At 32.8% G+C, this 21,584-nt stretch overlaps 1 protein-coding gene across 2 annotated transcripts; it reads right to left on the bottom strand.

The window, feature by feature from the left end:
- Nucleotides 1-163: 163 nt before the first annotated feature.
- LOC143240543 (uncharacterized) lies at nucleotides 164-21,134 on the bottom strand. Of its 2 annotated transcripts, XR_013021810.1 has the most exons (4): nucleotides 20,979-21,134; nucleotides 13,399-13,659; nucleotides 11,407-12,201; nucleotides 164-11,338 (listed from the first exon to the last, which is right to left on the bottom strand). XR_013021810.1 is itself a non-coding variant. In XM_076483147.1 (3 exons), the coding sequence occupies exons 1-3, from the start codon at nucleotides 21,070-21,072 to the stop codon at nucleotides 11,999-12,001; spliced, it is 558 nt and encodes a 185-aa protein (XP_076339262.1). In that variant the 5' UTR covers nucleotides 21,073-21,134; the 3' UTR covers nucleotides 164-11,998. The 2 variants fall into 2 exon arrangements, 1 of the variants encoding a protein (XP_076339262.1); XM_076483147.1 differs by having other exon boundaries at nucleotides 164-12,201.
- Between the last annotated feature and the right edge of the window lie 450 nt (nucleotides 21,135-21,584).

Below are 21,584 nucleotides of genomic sequence, written 5' to 3'. Positions count from 1 at the left end.
TATTTTCATTATATTCAAGCGTAGTAAGTGAAGCATGCTGTGTTTGACACTTAGGTTAAGAGAGTGTCATAGTAAAGTCACATGTTTGTAATACCCCTAACCAGATGCACATTAAGGGTGTATTATGGCAAAGTCACATGTGTGACATTACTTATAAGGTGTAGGTTAAGATAGTGCCATAGTAATCTCACATGTGTTTGTTATACCACACATCAGGTGCACATTAAGGGTGTGTTATGGTAAAGTCACGTGTTAGTTTCATTACTTGGAAGTTAAAATATTTTTTGAGATAGCTTTAAAATATATTATTTCAGAAAAATGGTCAAATTTAGTTTGAGTGTTCATTCAGTTTCTTTCATTGTTAACTTTATAAATTAAAGATGAAATCCATATGACTACTGGTTTTTTAAAAATATTTTTCTAAAATCTACTTGTACCTCAGGTTGCTTGTGGGCTTGTGAATTTGTTTGTTACAAGGTTCCCAGTAATGTAAATGTTGCATAACAATTGAAATAGAAGAAAGCATTAGTTTTCTTTTTTAAGATTGAAAAATGAACTTCTTAAAAAAAATCAGAAGGAAATTATGAACTTTATTGTTTTTGGCATATTTAAAGTATAGTCATTTCTGTTGCTTATTTCACTCTGACAGTGTTTCTGATATGGGAGGAAGAATGTACTTATTCCAGGTTATATGGTAACCAAATTTGTAGTTGTTAGAAAACAAGTTACTTGTTGAAGGTCAAAACTTGGATGTAAGTTATAAAGTTGAAAAGTGTAATAAAGGAATGTAAATGTTTTGACTTCTCAGCAACAAATTTAACATCATCTGTACTCTTAATTCATACTGTAGATGTGATCTATCAGTTTTTCAGGTCACAGTGCATGTGTAGTTTCACAAATATTGTTTATTGTATGTTATAAGCTTAATTTGCTTTAAAATACTGAAAGATTGATTTGGTGAAAATATTAATGGTGGTATGAATTTTGCTGGAAACTAAGTGCCCTCAGTGACAAAGACTAGTTGTGTCATAATACAGTGATAAGATACTCACATCTTACTGTGCAGCCATGTTACAATACAATTATGTATCATCACAAAATTTAGCAAGCTTTCAGCAAACATTATAAGTTGTTTGTACAGAAAAATCAGGATTTCTTATAAAGTATTTTTGCTAAAAATTAATTATATGGAGTCAAAGTAGTCACTGCTCCGAGCATAAAGCAATTTTCATGTTACAATTAAAAATGCTTTTCTACATCTAAAAATTAACAAATTCTTGTGTGTATAATCTATAAAACCTCTGAAATGAATTTCCAATCTTTTCTTGATACATTTTCATATCCTATCTGCTGTATTCACTACCGTAATTTTATCTGAAGTTGGTCAGTTTGACCAGCCTTGTAACCTTTCTAAACTTACTTCAAATTGTAGAAAGAAACCACATTTGCCTATGCTAAATAACTTAAAACTGTGTTTTTTAAAATTCCTGCCATAAAATGTTTCAAGTTACCTAATGTTCATGCTTCACTTGAGTTGTTAGTCCTAGCATTGGTAAAAGTTCTGTATCTAGATACTTGTTGTATTGCAGCATCAGTATCAAGATGCGTATCATATCCACTACATCCCTAGTAAAGACTATAAATATACTTCATTACTAATAATACTAAAACCTTGTGGTGTTTAAGCCTAATTTTGAGAACAGGCATAACAACTTAGTTTAAGGTTCATTTCTCTGTTCATTCTCAAGTTATAAGAAAATTTGGTCACAGAAGATTCAAAGGTTAATTACTGCAAATGAATCATTAAGGTTTAACTATCACTACTAGCAACCCGACAATTGTAAAATTAGAATAGAAATAAAAATGCATTAAATGTTAAAAAAACAAAATTATTTATTTCAACTTTCAAGAAATAGGTCCCATAACCAGTCTTAAAGAATAGCCTACTTTAACCTGCCATACTTTGCTATCCCAGTGTTTTAAATAATAAACAAATATTGTGATCACCAACCAATAAATTTCTGAGATACAAGTTTCTGTACAAGTTAGTTAGTACTGCAGTAATTTTGGTTATTGCATAATTTGGCTGATCATTATTTGGCATGATAGTAGTCATTATTTCAGTTTTTGAAAACCTTTAACTTATTTGGTTGAAGAAAAATTCAAAGTCTAGAGAGCTGTAAACTTCTTTTAGCCTGAATTGAGAAATTATTTTAATTCTGTCACAAAATTGTTATTGCAATGAAGTTTCAAACATAATTCTGAGAAGACTAAAAGAACTCAGCAAGGTGTGAAAGAGAAGTTTACTTAAATAACATGTAATGTTACCAGTATATGTTACTACTCAAGATTAGATCACCTAGAACAGGCACGTTAAATACAGAAATATTTTCCATAATAAATAAATTAATAAATATATATAATATATTATCATCATTATTATTTTAGGAATAGAATGTTGTAGTGCACGTGCATTTTTAAAAGTGTAAGAAATTTACTGAGTTTTTTTTCATTTGTCTGTAATGGAATCATGAACTGTGATTTTCCTCTTGTTTAATCAAAACTTTTAACAATCAGGTACCTCATAGAACTTCTTTTAATTTTTTTATCTTTTGGTAGTTTTATAAAGGAACTGAGTAAAACCAAGTAGTTTGTTTTGTGTAAGGAACTGAACATTAGTAACTCGTTTTTGAATTTTTATAATTGTAGTTTTGTCTGGTTTAAAGTTCTGTAATGGTTGTTGGCTTCTGTGTCAGACACTCTTATCAATTGAATCTCTCCTCATTTTTACCCTTTCATTTAATGTTTGAATGTATTTAAACAAGCATCAAACGAACACTGTTATAAGGGAATTGTTAAAACTTGGTAACAGTATTGGTTTTAGTCTCCTTATTGCCAGTAACTCATGATTGCAAGATGAAGTGAGTTCATTTTGAATGATTGTTGGTGGAGAGTTTTTTCTTTGCAGTCTGCTGTTGTATGTGAATGAACACATTTTAGAGTTTGATATTCTTTTAAAGGGTCTTATTTCTCTAATTTTTGGAATAAGTTATTTTCAGTTGTGTTTAAACTGAATATTTCTCTGTTTAAATTAAAAAATGAATAAAATGTATTAGGAACAACAACAAAATTTTTATCTAATAGGTTGTGTAAAATTTGTGTGAGAAGAAGGATCACTTCCAATAGGTACTTACCTTCCCTCACACAGAGCTCTCTCAATTCTTTTCTGTCTTATAAACATTGCTAAATGTTTCTACTAAAAGCACACCAGTCTTTTATACTTCCAGGCCATGCCTTTTTCTTTTTTTTAAAATCTACAGATCATGTGATCATTTTCTTCCAGATGTGTTGTGCCATCTGTACCAGCACAGCTAGCTCCTTCAGTATTCTAGAAACAAAAACTCACTTTCTTTATTGGCATTCATGTGTCCAGATCTGTGTTGTCACTGACTGTTTTTGGGCTTTTCACTCATGGTCCTTTAGTCCTAATCACTTGTAACCATTTTGTGTTTCTTAGGTACCTTATTATCAATAATATTTAGTGCTATGTATTGTTATTCATATGTTCACAGTGACAGGGTTTACACAATTTATAGTTATCATCCTTGTATCTATGGCCATTTTTTCTCATCATGTTACATATCCAAGGTGTTTCCCTGGATGTTGCTTGGGAGAACTACACTTGTTTGTCATACAATTTCTTCCCCATTTTGGTTCCATTGGATATTTCCTGCGAGAACAGACCACACTTGATATGCCAATATCCAAGGTGCTTTCCACTGGTTTTGAAATGGAGGACCATGCTTGTTGATCTATTTATCTTGTACAAAGCATTTTCCTTAGGAGATTTTGCCTAATTGGATCACAGTTGTTTTACTCTATTACCCAAGTAATTGCTCTTGATACATACTTGTGTGAGCCAGTTATGCACTGGTGTCTTCTAGTTCAGTTCCAACTGTAGTGGTGTTCAGCTTTTAACTACTGGGCAAAGAGCATACCTGTTTCAGAGGTAGTTCTTTACCCCTCAGTGAGCTTTCCATTCACAATTTTGCACACCCATGTTTTTAGGGTGGTTATTTATGCACCTTCATCAGCCCATTCTCTTACCCACTTCTAATCTTCTTCCATACTGATTATGTTGGTGTATCTGATGTGTAACTGTCAATTCTTGAAAATCCTTTTGTTCTAGAATAGTAGATGGAGCTAGCTGTGTGAATTAGATGGTGCAATATGACTGGTGGCAAATGATCATGTGATGTGTACATGCTCAAAAGATAAATGGTATAAATTGAGGGTTATTTGTGGGTGTTTAGTAGAAACTTTTAGCAATGCTTTCGAAGAAGACAAGATTGATATAGCTCTGGGTAACTACGTATTGGAAATACGTTTTCAGTGTAATAAAATATTAAAATTTCAACATTAGTTTTCTGAATGGAATTTTATCTTGTTATTATTCAGTTCCATATTTACTAATGACTAATTTTTGAATTTCATGAAAAACAAACTAATTCATAGGAAAATAGTTATATAAGTCCAAGCTGTGTCTCAGGTTAACATTTGTATGGACTAAAAAGTTAGAGTTCCAAAAGAAAAATGAATACTGCCATAAAATAGATACTAGCAGCTGCTTCATTATGTTTTTATGTTTAGTTATATTAACAACAGCTGCCATGTTGATGTGCACTAGTTTTGTGCAAGTTTACAACAACAAACTTTATATCAGTTTTATGGCTTGAAGCTTATATCTGGAAATATATAACAACTGGAGGTTTAACTCTTAAATGACAGCTATTGTCAATCGATGCTACTACCTACAACCTTCCCACTGTTTAAGGGTTAATATCTCGTGGTTTATTCTAGTTCATTCGATGGATTTGGGAGCAAATTGCCCCAGCAGCTGTGTTGGTTTAATTAGTGTGATAATTGTATATTAGTTTTCAGTTACATTAATGGGGTTTAGTACTTAGATGAATCTATTTATGGTCATATTAAACTTAATTATTAATTACCATCATTAATAAATTATGTGAGGACAGAAAGGCATATCAACAATAAATTACATTGATTGTGAACATACAATATCTGCTTAATAAAAATGTAATTTTTTCTTTTATATTAGAGTATCCAAAACTGGTAACACAGAGAGTATATATATGAAATGGTATTATGCTGAATGAACAAACATGGAATTTTACCTCACTAATCAGAATATATCAAAATAACACAATAAATAATGGTTGTTCAAATGTTTCAACATAATATAGCTCTCTCTCTATACACACATGTAACCATCAATAATAAATATGTATTTTTAATAATGAATTAGTTTGCTTTTCATGTAAATTGTAGGAAAGTGAAAATATTTTAATATTGGCTGAAATGTAAAAACCTAATATAGAAATCAAACAATACATACACTAGTTCAATGGTAATATGCTGTTTTGTTTCAGTGTATAGATATATGACAAATTACAGTACTTTTTGTGTGTCTCTTCTTGGTTGGAAATTCACACAACAAACTACTAGAAGTGGGAGTGTGTTTCTTTCATTTTGTCAGTTTATGTTTTCAGATTTTCTTTCCAAGATCTTATGAAAACGACTTAAAAAAAGTTCAGAAATTTTATTTACTTTAAAATTAAACCTAATAATGGCATGATGAAATTAACAAGTGAAAATTTAACTGGACCACGATGAAGTAGAAATCTTGGCCCTACTTGTGTCTGGTATAAGAACCTCTTCCAGTATATCTGCAATGTATAATTTGTTTTATTTGTAAGTTAAACCAGTTATGTAGGTTGATGTTTTTCCACACTGTATCATTCCAACAATGCTCTGCCTGATTTGTGCTTAAAAACTGAACAGAGTATCATTGGACAGTGTCCTCCACCACTACACTAACTCTAGTCAATAGCTTTTATAGTATTGTCTTCTATATTTATTTGACACGTAGCCACTACCTCAGTAGTATAGATATATAATATCTATACCCAACCATGGCTTTAACTTCTCTTCCTCAGGAGTTTACAAAAGAAGATAGTTACAGTTATTTTTTTGTGTCTCTTGATCCGGTATCTTTAAATGATGTTCTTACGATCTAGTGTTTATAAAGTTAAAGGAGAAATGTGTGAACTGTCTTCACATTTTTCATTTTTCAATTATAATGTTTATTTTGCTCGTCATGTATTTGAAGTTTCTCAAACTGTTTTCACTTACTTTAATCTTCACACCATGAAAAATCATACAACTGGACCAATGGGACAGGTTCATGTTTACTTCTTTCCCAGATATCTATGAATTATCATTTTGTTTTCAGATATTACCAGTGTAACATATATCTGTTAAGACCACTGTTTACACAGTTTCCATAATAATAAATCTCTTTTTATTAGTGCTGTATTTTTTAATAACTTTGGAAGTTTATATAAAAACAGTCTCAGTTTAGCACATATCTTGCAAATGGTAAGGCACAGGACAATTAAGAGGCACCACAGAATTATTAAGGTTGTAAGTTATGCAGTTTTCACATGTTACCACCAGGGATCCCACTATTACCTAATGCCTGGTCAATCAAAACAGTTATTTGAAATGTGCCCATCCAGCATGATAAAGGACATTACAATAACAATGGGTATTTGTACACATAATATATGTAAGGGGAGGCCTTATTTCTAACAGGTAGTTTTTTTTACTGTCTTTGTTAGTACTAAACAGTAATTTCTATTTTTGTTTAAAGTACTTTTGATATTCTGAGACTTGGAACAATCTTAACAATAATTAATGAAAATGAAATGTCATTTATACTTCAATAAACTTAAAACTGTGTTTTGACCTATAGTAAACCAGCACTGTTAAACTGTATTTGGACAATGATCCTCTAGTGGTGTTGTCATGCAGTCACCCATTCAATTAGTACAGCTTAAAATAAACTAGTTAGACTACAACTTCTATATTCATGTTTAATCAGACCAGAGACACAAAAATTCCATTAGAGCGATATTAGGAAACTTGACAGATATGTAGTAAAAAAAGATTGCTGTGGTTCCAATTTCTAGATTCATCTTTCTGGTAAGAACATCAGTATTATGTTTCCTGTTGTTAACACTGTTTGGTTTGTGATGAAGATTTGAAGTTCAAAATGTTGGTAAGTGAGATCTTAATCCTTACCCAAATATAAATGACATAAAAGTGACTGTCCCTTGTGCTTTCCCTGCACCAAGAAAATACAGACTTGTACAGGGTGGCCTGTAAGTCCCTACCCATCCATATATCTTATGTATCCAGTGTATCTGTGTGCCATCCCTCATTCTTGCTGCATAATATTATGCTACACCATGTTCTGTGAGACATTTTCCTCAACATAGCAAGGGTTATTGTTCCAAAAGCTGCAGTAACAGCTGCCTTCAACTCATCATTAGTATTATAACGTTGTTTAGACACAATGTCCTTTATGTATGGATGGGTAGGGACTTATGGGCCAGCCTGTACAAGCCAGTGGTTCTTACAACCAGTAGGCAGTTTGTAATGCTAAAACCTGGGGCTCAAATTCCTACAGATAGCCTATCTTTTAGCTTTGTGCTTTAAACGAAAAACATTTAGGTGACTGTGGACAATCACATCATTAACTAGCTAGAGTTTTCATGATTATTTTAAAGAAGGAGAAACAATGTAACCATAACTACACTTTTGTTAAGTTCATTTTGTCACTCTGAATAGTTGTTTTGATCTTAAAACAATTTTTGGTTTTGGCACAATCAAGTAGTTATCATATTTTGAATGTCAGTCCAAGAGTTCATAGCAGTAAGCACTTTTAGACAGTCAGTTCAAATGGTCTGAATTACTGTCTTGTTACTGCAACAAAAAGCACTTGTACTTTAGGACTGCAGGTAACGCTGTAATACTAAGAGTCAAGTCATAGTCTATCTTGTGGTAAAGAAGCCCAACAAGTGACAGTGCACGTTATTGAAGAACTGCCTACTTTCTATTCTATCATATCAAAATTGAGAACAGCTAAACCAGATGCAGGAGACTAGGACTGTGTTCATAGTGTTGCTAAACTAGATGTAGGAGACTGGAGCTGTGCTTGCAGTGCTGCTAAACTAGATGTAGGAGACAGGCTGTGCTTGCAGTGCTGCTAAACTAGATGGAGACGGGCCATGTTTATAGTGCTGCTACACTAGAGGTAGGAGACTGGGGCTGCATTTGTAATGCTGCTACACTAGAGGTAGGAGACGGGCTGCATTTGTAATGCTGCTACACTAGAGGTAGGAGACGGGCTGCATTTGTAATGCTGCTACACTAGAGGTTGGAGACGGGCTGCATTTGTAATGCTGCTACACTAGAGGTAGGAGACGGGCTGCATTTGTAATGCTGCTACACTACAGGTGGGAGACGGGTTGCATTTGTAATGTTGCTACACTAGAGGTGGGAGACAGGCTGCATTTGTAATGCTGCTACACTAGAGGTAGGAGACGGGCTGCATTTGTAATGCTGCTACACTAGAGGTAGGAGACAGGCTGCATTTGTAATGCTGCTACACTAGAGGTAGGAAACTGGGGCTGCATTTGTAATGCTGCTACACTAGAGGTAGGAGACTGGGGCTGCATTTGTAATGCTGCTACACTAGAGGTAGGAGACTGGGGCTGCATTTGTAATGCTGCTACACTAGAGGTAGGAGACTGGGGCTGCATTTGTAATGCTGCTACACTAGAGGTGGGAGACGGGCTGCATTTGTAATGCTGCTACACTAGAGGTAGGAGACTGGGGCTGCATTTGTAATGCTGCTACACTAGAGGTAGGAGACTGGGGCTGCATTTGTAATGCTGCTACACTAGAGGTAGGAGACTGGGGCTGCACTTGTAATGCTCTACACTAGAGGTAGGAGACTGGGGCTGCATTTGTAATGCTGCTACACTAGAGGTAGGAGACTGGGGCTGCATTTGTAATGCTGCTACACTAGAGGTAGGAGACTGGGGCTGCATTTGTAGTGGTACTACACTGAAAGTAGAAGACTGGGATTATGTTATTAACAGTTACCCATAACTGTAATATCTCCTGTATAATTTTCACATTTGGACACTCCATGTTATCTTATTGTTGCAATGATATATGTGGAAAAGTTACTAGGATAATTTAGAAATTAGTGCTGGTAAACCATTTACTGTAGAAAAGTTATTGGTGAAACTTGTGGCCATGATTCACTAAATAGGTGATTGATTGATGGTATATCTTGAGTGTAATCTGTTTACTAAGTGGCCACATTGTTTCCTCTCTGGTTAGTGTTGTTCTTCCTTTTTTAAACAAAGTAAATAAAATATTTACACATCGATGCACACTGTTGGAAGAGATATTCAGTAATTAATTTCATGTGAACACAAGATGCAGCTATACGAAGATATGTTGTTATCCAAGTGTTTAGTAGTTAATTTTACAAATCAAATGTAAATGATTCTTAGCTTCCACAAAATATTTTAATGTAGAATATTTTATTTTAGAGTTCATCTATAAAAAAAAAAAAATGTATAATTTTGGCAAAGTAATTCAGACCAGTTCTTGTCCAACCAATATCATTCATTCCTGAAAGTTGTTCACTCATTCACTCCAGTTAAAAAAAAGTATGAAATTCAAATGGAAAATACATTATTATGACATAAATATTCATCAAACTACAATCATAGTAAATACAACACAAACAAAAAATATCCAACAACAACAACTGTAATAAACAAAACTTTTTAATCTTCAGTTTGTTATATAATTGGTAATGCTGATCCAAATCTTGTAAATCCTTGGGTGATCTATAAAACATTGATTACTTGGACAAGGTATTTTAAACTATATAATATTTGATTCCCTAAATGAAATATAAAACATTATTTGGACAAGATATTTTAAATTATATAATATTTGATTTCCTAAATGAAATATAAAACATTAATTATTTGGACAAGGTATTTTAAAATGTATAATATTTTATTTTCATGGTGAGCTGTAAAAGACAGCTTTATCACTATATTTTAGTTTGCATAATGTGATAGAAATACTAAATCAGTGAAAACAGTAAATAAAAAATATTGGAAATTCTGAACAATTATTTTTACCAAGCAATGCCATCAATTGTGTGATACCTGTGTTTTTTGTATGATTTTCTATTGATATATTATATTTTACAACATGCAAGACTGAAATTTGATGTGTATTACTGCTAAGACATACATGTTACATGAATAAAGTGTGTATATAAACCAGGCTACTTGGCCAATCTCTGTCTTTACTGATGAATTAAAGTACTCAGTCCTCCTAACCACATCAGCAACAATTCAACTAAAGTATACAGTTTGATAAAAGCATTAAATTAAGATATATTTACAAAAATAAAGTTTGTATCTTTGAATGAAAACAATTAGTAAAAACAAAACCTGGGTACAAAAACATTCTGAGAAAATACATGAGTGAAAACAAAAGATAGTGTCATGTTAACCACACTACACCTACATCCATAATGATAAGGCAGTCTTTGGAGTTGTCTCAGCTTGGACAGTGTATTGTATACCTAATATTTTATTTCCTAAATGAATTAGAAAGGCTAGCAACTTTGATAATGTATTTCAAATATGTAATATTTTAATATTTGATTTTATAGAGGAATAATATAATATTTTGAATGACTGACGACGTGGGTGTACTTACTCGATGAATCATATACATCACGAAGTTTCATAAATGAATGAGGGTACGGATCACATTAGAAATATGAATTGCAAATATTGTAAATTTTATTTAAGTAATTTACAAATAAGATTTATAGGTAGGAATTAACAACACTATTTTTTAGTTTGATTAATATTTGTTTCTTCCATAAGAACTGGTGAACCAAGAAGCTTTGTGATTAGGAAACTTGAATATATATATACTTTTGTCAAATTACTTACATGGAAGGCAACAATTATTTTAGTAATAAAAAAACAATACCTTATGTACATGTTACCAATAGTGAGGTAACTTGTTTACACGAGTAATCATTTGATTGAGATTTATTAAAACAATAACTACTTTAGCTATGCATAAACAATAGAATGTTGAATCAACCACATGCAAACAAATTATTTTAGTAAGATACAATGAAACATTAATTATCTTAGGTACATGTAATGAACAATAAGTAAGGTAAATCCAAACAGTAGAATCAATCACACACACACTATTGTTCCTGTAAAATACAATAAAACAGTAGTTATCTTAGTTGCAGGCAATGAACAATAATTAAAGTGCATCTAAACACTTGAATGTTGAATCAATTCTATACACACTATTATTTCTGTAAAAAAACCAGTAACTGTAGCTGTGTTTATCCTTTGATTATTATGGGTTCTAGAATTTCCAGTTATTGTATAGAGCCAGTAATTGTACCTATGTTTGTCCTTTGATTACTATAGGTCCTAGAATCTCCCGTTATTGAAAAGAGCCAACAACTGTGTCTGTGTTTATCTTTTCATTATTATATTTCCTTGAATCTCCAGTTATTGTAAAAACCCAGTAGCTGTATTTATCTTCCCTTTACAATAAGAACACTATGTTTTTATAAAATACATTTTTCGCTTGTGTTTTCATCTGTACATCGCGTGAAACTGTGTTCGTGTTAAGTTTTACAAAGCGCATTGATGATGTCTTTACTCAGTGCTTTAAGTGTCATTTTGATTGAAGCGTGTATCTATTCGTAGTTACAAAACTAGTATATAGGAGAAAAGTGCGATTAAAACTGATAAGAAACGTATTTACAAAATAACCGAATGAAGATTATATAAACTGTAGAACCAGGGTTAGCGTATTATTTGCAGACAATTTGTTTTGTAATAGAACTAAATGTAAATGATTTTACTAAATAACAACAACAAAAAGAGCAGAAAATTTGACATTGTGGCCACATTACCAAATTACCACCCATAATCACGTATATACCATTAGTTAGGTAGACAAAATTTAAGATGAATTTGCCATGTATTCAAAAACAACAAAATCCTTTGTAAACCAAAAGTACTAAAAGGAGCGGTAGCACACTTGAAGTATTAAAGCACGTGGAACTGTTACAAAAGTCTGTATTGCAAAGGCAGACTTCCTTTTTTATCCGTCCAGCCATTTCCTGTTCGTAACATCCGCTTTTGTAGGTAGACCTTGCACATAGACGAGTGATGTTTAGCGTAGAACCTAAGTATTTGAATACGTAAATAACTAACCAAATTCTGTAAGAAGGTTGCTATTACATTATAACAATATGTAGATAGTTTTAATCACATACCCCTTGGTAGGTGTGAGGAGGAATTTCTGTTAGAAGAGTGTGTTATAATTGTCTTTCTGAATTTTTTGTCCATAGTTAGTCGAGGGATATCTATACACATCCACCCCTAATTTTTGACAGTACCCAAAATGCAAAGCGCGTTTTCGTGTCAACGATCACGAACCTTGAATCACCTTATTCACAATTTCAGGTCGCTAACGTCTAAGCCAGGTTCAGCCAAGGAATATGTAATACATATCCTTTTAATTATACTTTATCAGGTGTAAGCCGTTGTCAACGAGTTTATTGTTCAATAGCAGAATTCGTTATGTCGGTTCAGTTAGTTTAAAAGTAATTTACCTCGACTGAAAATAAAACACATGACAGTTAATACTAGGTATTATGTCATCGTGGACTTGATCCTGGACTGGTTTTTAACAGGTAAATTGTATTACATGGAAAGGCCTCACACCAAACTATATACCAGTAGTTGTAATTTTATCGTTCTTTTTTGTAAACATGTCCATTGTTTTGTGTTGTTGTTTTTTCAACTACTGCCAGCAATATTTGAATTTTGGGGCCGGATTATCGTGAATCAGGGAATTTAAGTTTGTAAACATTTATTGCAAAAAAATTCAAGGTTGCGATTTCAAGACTACGGCCAAATGTCATTATTCTCTCAGAATAGTTGGCGGTGAATTCTGTTGGTTATCTTTCTTCCCTCTGGTCAGTCTGTCAGCTGAAACTTAAGGACGGACGGCTATGTACTTATAAATATCGTGTTGCTTTTCTGAAGCTACTAACGTTGTTTGGATTTTTATGCTTTCCCTTGAACAGACAAAATTTACGTTTGTAACAGACTTATAAGTTATAACTTCTTTATGAAATACATTTTTTGTAAAACTAATTGCATCTCCTAGCGGCATTTGCTTATAGTTGTAGGTGTTGCGGAACATTTCACTATTTTATTTTTGAAAACAACGTGAATGCATATTACCATAGAGGTGTGCACTTGGATCAGTAGCCTCCGTATTTTATATTGCACTTTAAAGCTGACTTGCCACAGTAAGTAATTACTGTTTTAAAATTTACTGATGCTGTTTGGTTTTTATAACTGGTAAACTTACCGGAAACAGAAAAACTCCATTTCACACATACTCCACCCGTCGTACTGCAGTTGAAACATTCCCTGTAGAGGTCATTCTTAGTGGGTTCCTGTGGGAAAAAGTTTTTACCTAAAAATGGGATGGTGAAAGGATCGTCAATAGCGACAGAATCTCCTCCCAGTTCCTTTAAAATCTCTTTTAATGACATTATGTCGTTTTCCCAGATTTCGTGTTCATTGTCCCAAGTGCACTGGTGACATATTAGAGCCGCTTCAGTTAAGCCTGACAGATAGAAGATAACACACTTCACATATTAATGCATTGACCAAGAAAGTTTAGTTGTTAAATGAATAGTTTTACCATGATAACTTAGTTTTTAACAATTTAAAAGTTATTATTTGGCACTGTGGTACTCCAGTTTGTGCGACTACTGTAAGTAGGATTCAAATATTGCTTTTCTCAGCTACTAGGCTTGTGCTCTACTAATTGAAGCCCAAAATTAACATATATGAAACTCCAATAAAGCATTCTGTAATAACTAAAATGTATACAATATTTCATAGCATCAGATTCTTAAAGTTGTAATTTATATGTTTCATGTAATTATTTATGAATCTCGGATTTAAGTGTTGATAACGAGAACAGTATATTGTGAGTGAGGTCTTTAACAGATGCTAGTTAATACGTAAATCTTCAGTGTTTCCTTGCAAGTAATTTGACAAAACTTGACACATGACGGTAAAAATTACGACCTAGTGACGATCATTTTCCAATTCATAAAGTTCGCAAGAAAATAGAAATCACGTATTCCGAAAAAAAGAAAAAAGAGTAAATTAATATTCTAAAAAGAAACGTACACCAGGTTTTATAACTGAAAATGTCCTTCATATGACATTTAGTGTAATAGATACTTGTTATCAATTGGTATTTTTTTAACATAGAGTAAATTTTATTTAAAAAATATTACATTCATAGAATTTACATTTTCTGAATAAGTTTTAATTTGAAAACATATTTGATTAATATTCTAAAGACTGCTGGTATGAGTAATAAAAGTATTAATTATCATAAAGTATAGAACAGTGTTTTGACCTTTTTAGGTCAACCTAGATTAACAAAGAATATTTGATTAGCATGTTTATTCTGCATCCCTGTCTACCATTCTTCTTTTATATAATCGTATAGGTTCCTAAGAGGTTTAGTACTACCCCTACCTGAAATTAGCCTGAGCGAAAACTAAATAATTATGTGAAAGGTAAAAGAAAATCACGTGGAAGGAGATAATAAAGGAACATCGATGTAGGTTAATAGTAATCCTTTTTTTTTTTTTTTTATGGAGGTCGATGAAAAGGAAACTTTGACAAGATTCTGTAATAAACTCTCTGTGATAGTCATAGGTTAACTACGTACAGAATGAAACAACAAGTAAATCGTGGTAAATAAATAACAACCAGGAGACTCAATGCTCTTAAGTGTACACAGCGAAAAATGTGTGGCCAGAAATTTTGTCACGATGCATTCACTGGGAAAGGGATGAACGAGTGAAGTGGTGGTGCAGCCAGTGTTGGAATAACAGATGAGAACAATTTATTGTGAAAAGAGTTTATAATATATATATAATTCTATGTAGCTTTAATAACAAGTAAAGTGTTACATGTCAACACAGTATTTGCAGACTTATGATCGCATAAAAACACGTAGAGAGTAATTCGGAAAGCTCTCTTCAAAGGCAAAATATTTAATGTTTAATTGAAAACGTTCTGTTTAATTATTTGAGTGAATGAAAACGCCATATGTGACTATGCTTGTTTATTTAATATCTTGGTTGGTGAACAGTGAATCATTTGGTGTGAATTTAAAAATATCCAGCTTTTATTGTTTTCTGTGAAACGTACTTCCTATCATTTTTAGTACAACTCAGGTTCAAGAAACCTGTTCAGAATTCCTGTATATACTCATGTATAAGCCAAGAACCAAGTCTAAGTAAGAACTAGAAGTATTTTACAGATAACCCGTGTATAGCCGAGTGGGGTGTTTAAAAGTAAAAAAGTAACTTTTGAATAAATTTCCTTCATTGGATAGATACAACGTTTTGAAACTTTTATTAAAGTTTTTTTATTTTAAGTAAATAAATCCTAATCAACAATCTAAAATACTAAATGTGTTAATTTTTACGGTGTAAACGCATAAACATAGTAACTTTACTGTGCAGGAGAGTGTTTAGGTATGTTTTGTGGAAAACAAATGAATGTAAAAAGATATAGGGGCGTCACTGGTACCTGGAGCCCGAGATATTTCCGTCCCGAATATTTCAAGTTTCTAGCGTGACCTCTGAAAAGGTGATTTTATTTAAATTAACGTTTGGAACATTACATACCATACGTGGTGTTGTATTAAATATTTGGAAAATTCGTAAAACGACCACAGAGAAGTTTATTTTTCTGAAACTGATGGAATGCATAACAATAGCTGACTAAGAAAATATCTAATTAATGTAGTTGCTTAAACAAGATGGCGGCAAACGATTTAAACAGCAGATTATTGGCCGATACAGTATTTTGTCAGTGATTTCATTGTTGCTTTGGCAGAATGGATTTACTGTTTTAGAATAATTTTCAAATAAGATATGTTGACTAAAAGAGAACTAGCAACGACCGACAAGGTAATCAACTTTTTTTTTTCCAAATATTTGTTTGTTGGATTTCAGCAAACCAAAAATTACTTAAGGCCCACAGGGTACTTAACCTTGACACAAAATGAAGGAAAAATAATAAAAATATTATATATTTTGTATCTGTGAGAGTCCAGAATGGAATGTATTGAATAAAATCCATGGTCTAAAAGTTCGACGTACACCTGGGAATGACAGAACACCAGTCTAACCTCCACTGATTATCTGTTGCTGCAGCTGTTGGTCGTTTTATTTTATCTTCAACAAATATTAGTCCGTGCTCCTAGGTTTTGTAACGATCCAATTTTTATTTGACTTTCGAATTATCTTTCCAACTTGTAAGTTTCAGTGAGCAGTGGTTATAGAAATATATTTTCAAACATCTAACAGTGAGATGAAGAGATATATTTAACCTTCATCACAGCCCCTTGTGTCTATATGGAACCTGACGATAAATATATTTTACTCAAAAATAGTAAAACTTTTGATGTTTTGCAGTTGAATAATTTTGTGAATAAAATGTTGCAAGGGGTCTGTGCAGAGTTGGTGCTCTGTGCCTTTATCAGGCATATATGAACTCACAGAAGGTATTCATTGTGATAAACAGTGATTACATATTTAGATCTCTCCTGAAGTGAAGTTATGCGCACAACCTACTTCAGAGACGTCTCCAGAATCCCCACGAAATGCAGAAAAGCGTAAAATCCGCCTTTGTAGATCTGGGATTGCTTGACACAAGACAGCATGCTGGTAAAGGTGTTCCAACAACAAAAATACGATGTTATCTTTGCCCAAGAATCACGGATAGGAAAGTCCATCAAACCTGTACAGCATGTGAAAACCGTGTCTCTGCTGATCACTCCCCACCCAGTGTATGTGTGATGAATGTTTGTAAAATGAGTGGTAAAAGATATGAGGAACACTTTATGTTCACTCAGAATACGTTTTACTTCCATGTTGTCCAAAATGTAACACCAGTATAGCTCTGAAACAAAGTTTGATGTAGTTCAACCCTCTTGGTTCCATTTGGACCCCAAGCACTTTTTTGTACAATTTGGTGTTTTTTGTTACATTTATTTGAGAAGTCTGTTTATTCATTCAGTATTTTATTAGCTTTAATTGTGAGATATTAATTAGAGAAGAAGTGGCCCTATATTATTGGAATATATGTTAATGTTGACAATATTTTGTCTAAATATGAGAAAATGGATATAAGTAAATTTCATATTTTGTAATAATAAATAACATATTATATACTTATGGTGCACAGTCTTTCTTACAGTCTATCTACACAATGATATGAGAAGCCAGTATGTTAACTTTTCAACATCTAAATCATAGCTTCAACATTATGATCATTAAATATATGTGGTGTCCATATGGACCCCAGGTGGACTGAAAGGTGGATATTTTAACATGTACTGATGAAGGTATTAACTTCCATAGCAATTCTAAATTATATTATGGTATTAATTTTCTGAGAGAACGTGCCCTGAGAGCCTACCTCAAATAGAACTGCTCCTGGTCTCAGGGAGCTGGTTTTATGCAAAGCACTTCCACCTTAAAACTCCTTCATGCACCCCTGAGTACCAACTTATGTAAAACGTTAACCCTGCTAATATAGACACTTTCCATCTCACAAACAATGTTCGTTCTCTGACTGTATATCAGTTATCATAATTATATTAAATAAATTTAGTATTTTGAAAATTGTTTAATTTCGAAGCCATAGTTCAAGGAAGGTTCAGCGCAAAACGTGTTCACACATCTGACCTTTGACACTCCACTCTTTAACACTTCACTCTTTAACACTCCACTCTTTCAGTATTCCTCGATGATGAGTGGAAGTTGTTACCAGGCGAGTGCTGTGTCATCTAAGGTTAACTATTTCTAGTTTTGTTATCAAACCAGATTAACTTATAACTTCCCTGAAACTATTTCTTCACATTGCTTTAAGAAACTCGGACTAATTTGAACGTCTAACCAAAGTCCACTGAACGGAGCAGTGTCCGTTTTACCCAATCTTTTCGAACTCACTTTCCACTTAAGTAATCAGACCCCAAGCTTAACTGGGAAGGGTGGAATTTGTCTTCTAATGTATTTATGGAAGTTTAATAGTGCTCTGACATTTTGTGTTTGATGTAATTGTTTCAACAATAGTTAGTATCACTATTTTATAATTTTAAAAAGAATGTTTCATTGTGTCTTGTTCTATGCCTAACCCACCCTTCCCACGTCTTACAGCCCACCGTTCGGAACCCATTCACGGAAACTACTGTTTTATAAATATGTAAAGAACTAAATACAGAACATTATTTGCACGGGTGGTGTTAGGAGTTGCAAAGGATATAATTACATGTTCAACTGGGAACCCATCATAAAAAATGAAATAAATTTCAAGCCCAAACCTGGGCTCCAGGGAAAGACTTTACTGGGTCCATACATGGCTATTTAGAATCAGCGAAATCAAATTTTAGTTTTCAGTTCTACTCGAGAAAAGTAATATTAGTTAAATAGTGTATATGTAAATATTATTAAGTACAATAAGTGGTTGGACACGCATATAATATTGATATTTTGATGTTAGGTAAATTAACGCTTAAAGTACGCTTGTTGTTTTGCAGAAACAGTTTATAAAACATTTAATAGTTTTAATTTGTAACTATAAATATTTATCGAACACTCAAAATACAGATCACATTCGCTAGTTTGTCTCGAGCTTAAACAAAACGTGAAACAGAGACGAGATGTGATGATTTCATTGTAAATAGTTAACTTTAAGGTAAGATAAAACTGTGAGGAAGAGTAGAAGTGTGGGTGTGGTAAATATTGTATAATAGTTTCGTTTAGTGTGCATGACACGATCAGGTGGCTCTCAGCTCGCAATCTGAGGGTCGCGAGTCTCACTATTCGTTGGCATGAGAGTAGCTAGAGAGTTGGTGGTGGGTGATGATGACTAGCTGCCTTCCCTCTAGTTTTACACTGCTAAATTAGGAACGGCTAGCGCAGATAGCCCTTGTGTAATTTTGCGCGAAATTCATAACAATAATAACCGCTTGTATATAGTAAAACCTATTTAAGCTGGAAACTGCATAGGGCGGAAACCTGTACAAGCTTGAAATTATCAACATTTTTCAGCATTATCTTAAGATTTCTCTTATAAAAGGCAGAATCTGCGTAATCCGAACGGAAAACGAACTTTCACTTACCTCATCCATCAACAAGTAGGATTAGAACCTGAGTAAGGTTGAAAAAATGTTTTTGACTAAATGTTAATTTCTCATTTAATTAATAATTTGTTTAAATATTAATAAATTCTCGGACATTTTGTAACAATAAGTATTGATTAAATATATTCTGTTCTTTTTTCTGCCGTCATAATTTTTGCAGTTAAATTAGATTCATGATTTGTAGAAATATATTTGAATTTTAAGTGCAAAATTCTACTCTTTAAATAATTCTCACAAAAAAAAATTCATATCTTCCCTAATTTTAAAATTTAGGGAAAATTTACCATGGGTAATAAGTAAAAGTAAAGATATGTGCTGTTTCAAAAATTTCAGGAAAAATCAACTTCCTGTGAATAGAAAGGGAATAATAAAGTGTGAATGACAAATGTTATATTCAAGGAATTTTTGAACAAGTTAAACAAAAGAATGGAAAAAGAAAATAGGAATATTCTACTTTTCCTTGATAATGCAACTTGTCACTCAAAAGTTCAACTTTCAAATGTTTGTTTAGTCCTTCTACCTCCATGTACAACATCAATTCTACAGCCACTAGATAATGGAATTATACAGTGTATAAAATTGGAATACAGAAAATTGATGCTTCAGCATACTGTTGAAAACATGGACGACTGTAAGAGAGCATCTGAAATTAACATAAAAACTGACATGTTAGATGCAATTGGATTTTTAAGTCATTCAACCAAATGCGTAAAAAATGAATGTGTAATAAAGTGCTTTTGAAACTGTAGATTTATTCTTGATAATGGCAGAGATTGTGGAGAAGTTGTTTGTTGTGATAATTCTAGTGAAATCCAAAATATGATTGAAGAGATTGATGCGGATGATTCTATAAATGTGGAAAGTTTTGTGAATGTTGACAAGAATGTTTTAACAGAAACTGATTTAAAATCTATAATAGAATCATAAGTTGGTAACAGTGTGAGAGATTCAGAAGATGAACAAAATGGAAAAGATTGTGAGGAAATAAAAATTCCTACTTCATCGCAAGTGTTAAGTTATATTAATGCTATCAAATTGTGTGCAGAAATGAAGGGGGGAAAATGAACTTCATGAAAAGGCTGTAGTGTTCTCTTTTAACCACATGAGAAAGCCCATTAAAAAAAAAAAAAAAACGAAACTTGATATTCTGAATGTCTATCTTTGTTCTTATTCTAATAAATATAGCAAAAACAGTATAATAACTTTATTCACAAATGTCTTACTTCCCTTAAGTCAAGCAAGTATAGCGTTCCGCTCAAAAATTATATATAATGTAGGAAATGTGTGTTAACTCTCTAAGCTGGAAAACCTGCTTAACCCCGGAAATTCTACTCGGTCCAGGTTTTACTGTATAATTATTCAGTGATTTTTATGTTATCAGGTGAGGTAGATCCAAGAGTAATAAGTTCCGTAACTATCGTGGTCCACTATGACAAAAGGATTGGGGTACCATATTTGAAGTATGTTCATATTGTATTCTAAAGACGGTTGGTATGGTTATAAAGCTTTATTTTACAGTTTTTAATACCCATACCAGCCCTTTTTAGAACACGTGTTTATTTCAAGTGGGTTTCTCATCATTACATGTAATTAGATTGGTTCCACCTGTCCTGCACAAACCCACAAATATAGCCCCAAAGTTCTGAGACGTTAACAAGTTTTTATAAACCCAAACTGACAGAAGTACAAAACTGACTTACTCATTAATGTTGATACTCCTAGCAGAAATGATAGATATTTTGAATATTTCGATGTTTCTGGATTATTCCAGGGATAAAGCTTCGTTAAAGACATGATTACTTTAAAACTGTGACGCCCTTTGTCATTTAAAGGTTCCTGATAAAGTGTAAAACTAACAGTTTAATCCTACAGGACTTTGCTCGTTTTTATCGATCGAAATGTAAACGTTGGACGTGCTACTGCTATCTAAAGTATGTACGTGTATGTGTTGTTTAATACAAGCTTTTATTACTGAAGCATATTCCAATAGTTTTATAATATATATAATTAAATGTTAGTTTAACATTTAAACATGAACAAAAACCCCAGCCACAATACAAACATCCAACGTTGGGCTTAAACCATAAAATAAGTCATCATGTAATGAACCTTTGGTTTTAGAGGTACTAACAGAAGTAGGACCCAAACTGAGTTAGGGTACACCGTCTAACATCAACTTCGTCGACTTCACATACTAAAAGAAAAGAAAAATGGAATAGATGTGGGTGGTCTGACCACATATTTACCACCCTTTGATTTCTGCGGCCAGACGTAGTAATAATGTGAAGAAAAAATAACAACACGAG

Source organism: Tachypleus tridentatus, chromosome 13 (assembly GCF_004210375.1).
Source record: "Tachypleus tridentatus isolate NWPU-2018 chromosome 13, ASM421037v1, whole genome shotgun sequence".
Classification (NCBI taxonomy): Eukaryota; Metazoa; Arthropoda; class Merostomata; order Xiphosura; family Limulidae; genus Tachypleus; species Tachypleus tridentatus.
Note: the sequence above shows the minus strand (reverse complement) of the source record. Positions and strands in the feature narration are given on the sequence as shown.

Coding starts and splice junctions, on each gene's coding strand:
- LOC143240543 (XM_076483147.1), bottom strand. CDS start 21,072: ATGTCTTTAACGAAGCTTTATCCCTGGAATAATCCAGAAACATCGAAA. Junction 13,660..20,978: donor AGGAGTATCAACATTAATGA/GTAAGTCAGTTT, acceptor TCTATCTGTCAG/GCTTAACTGAAGCGGCTCTA. Junction 12,202..13,398: donor ATGGAGTTTTTCTGTTTCCG/GTAAGTTTACCA, acceptor TCAAATACTTAG/GTTCTACGCTAAACATCACT.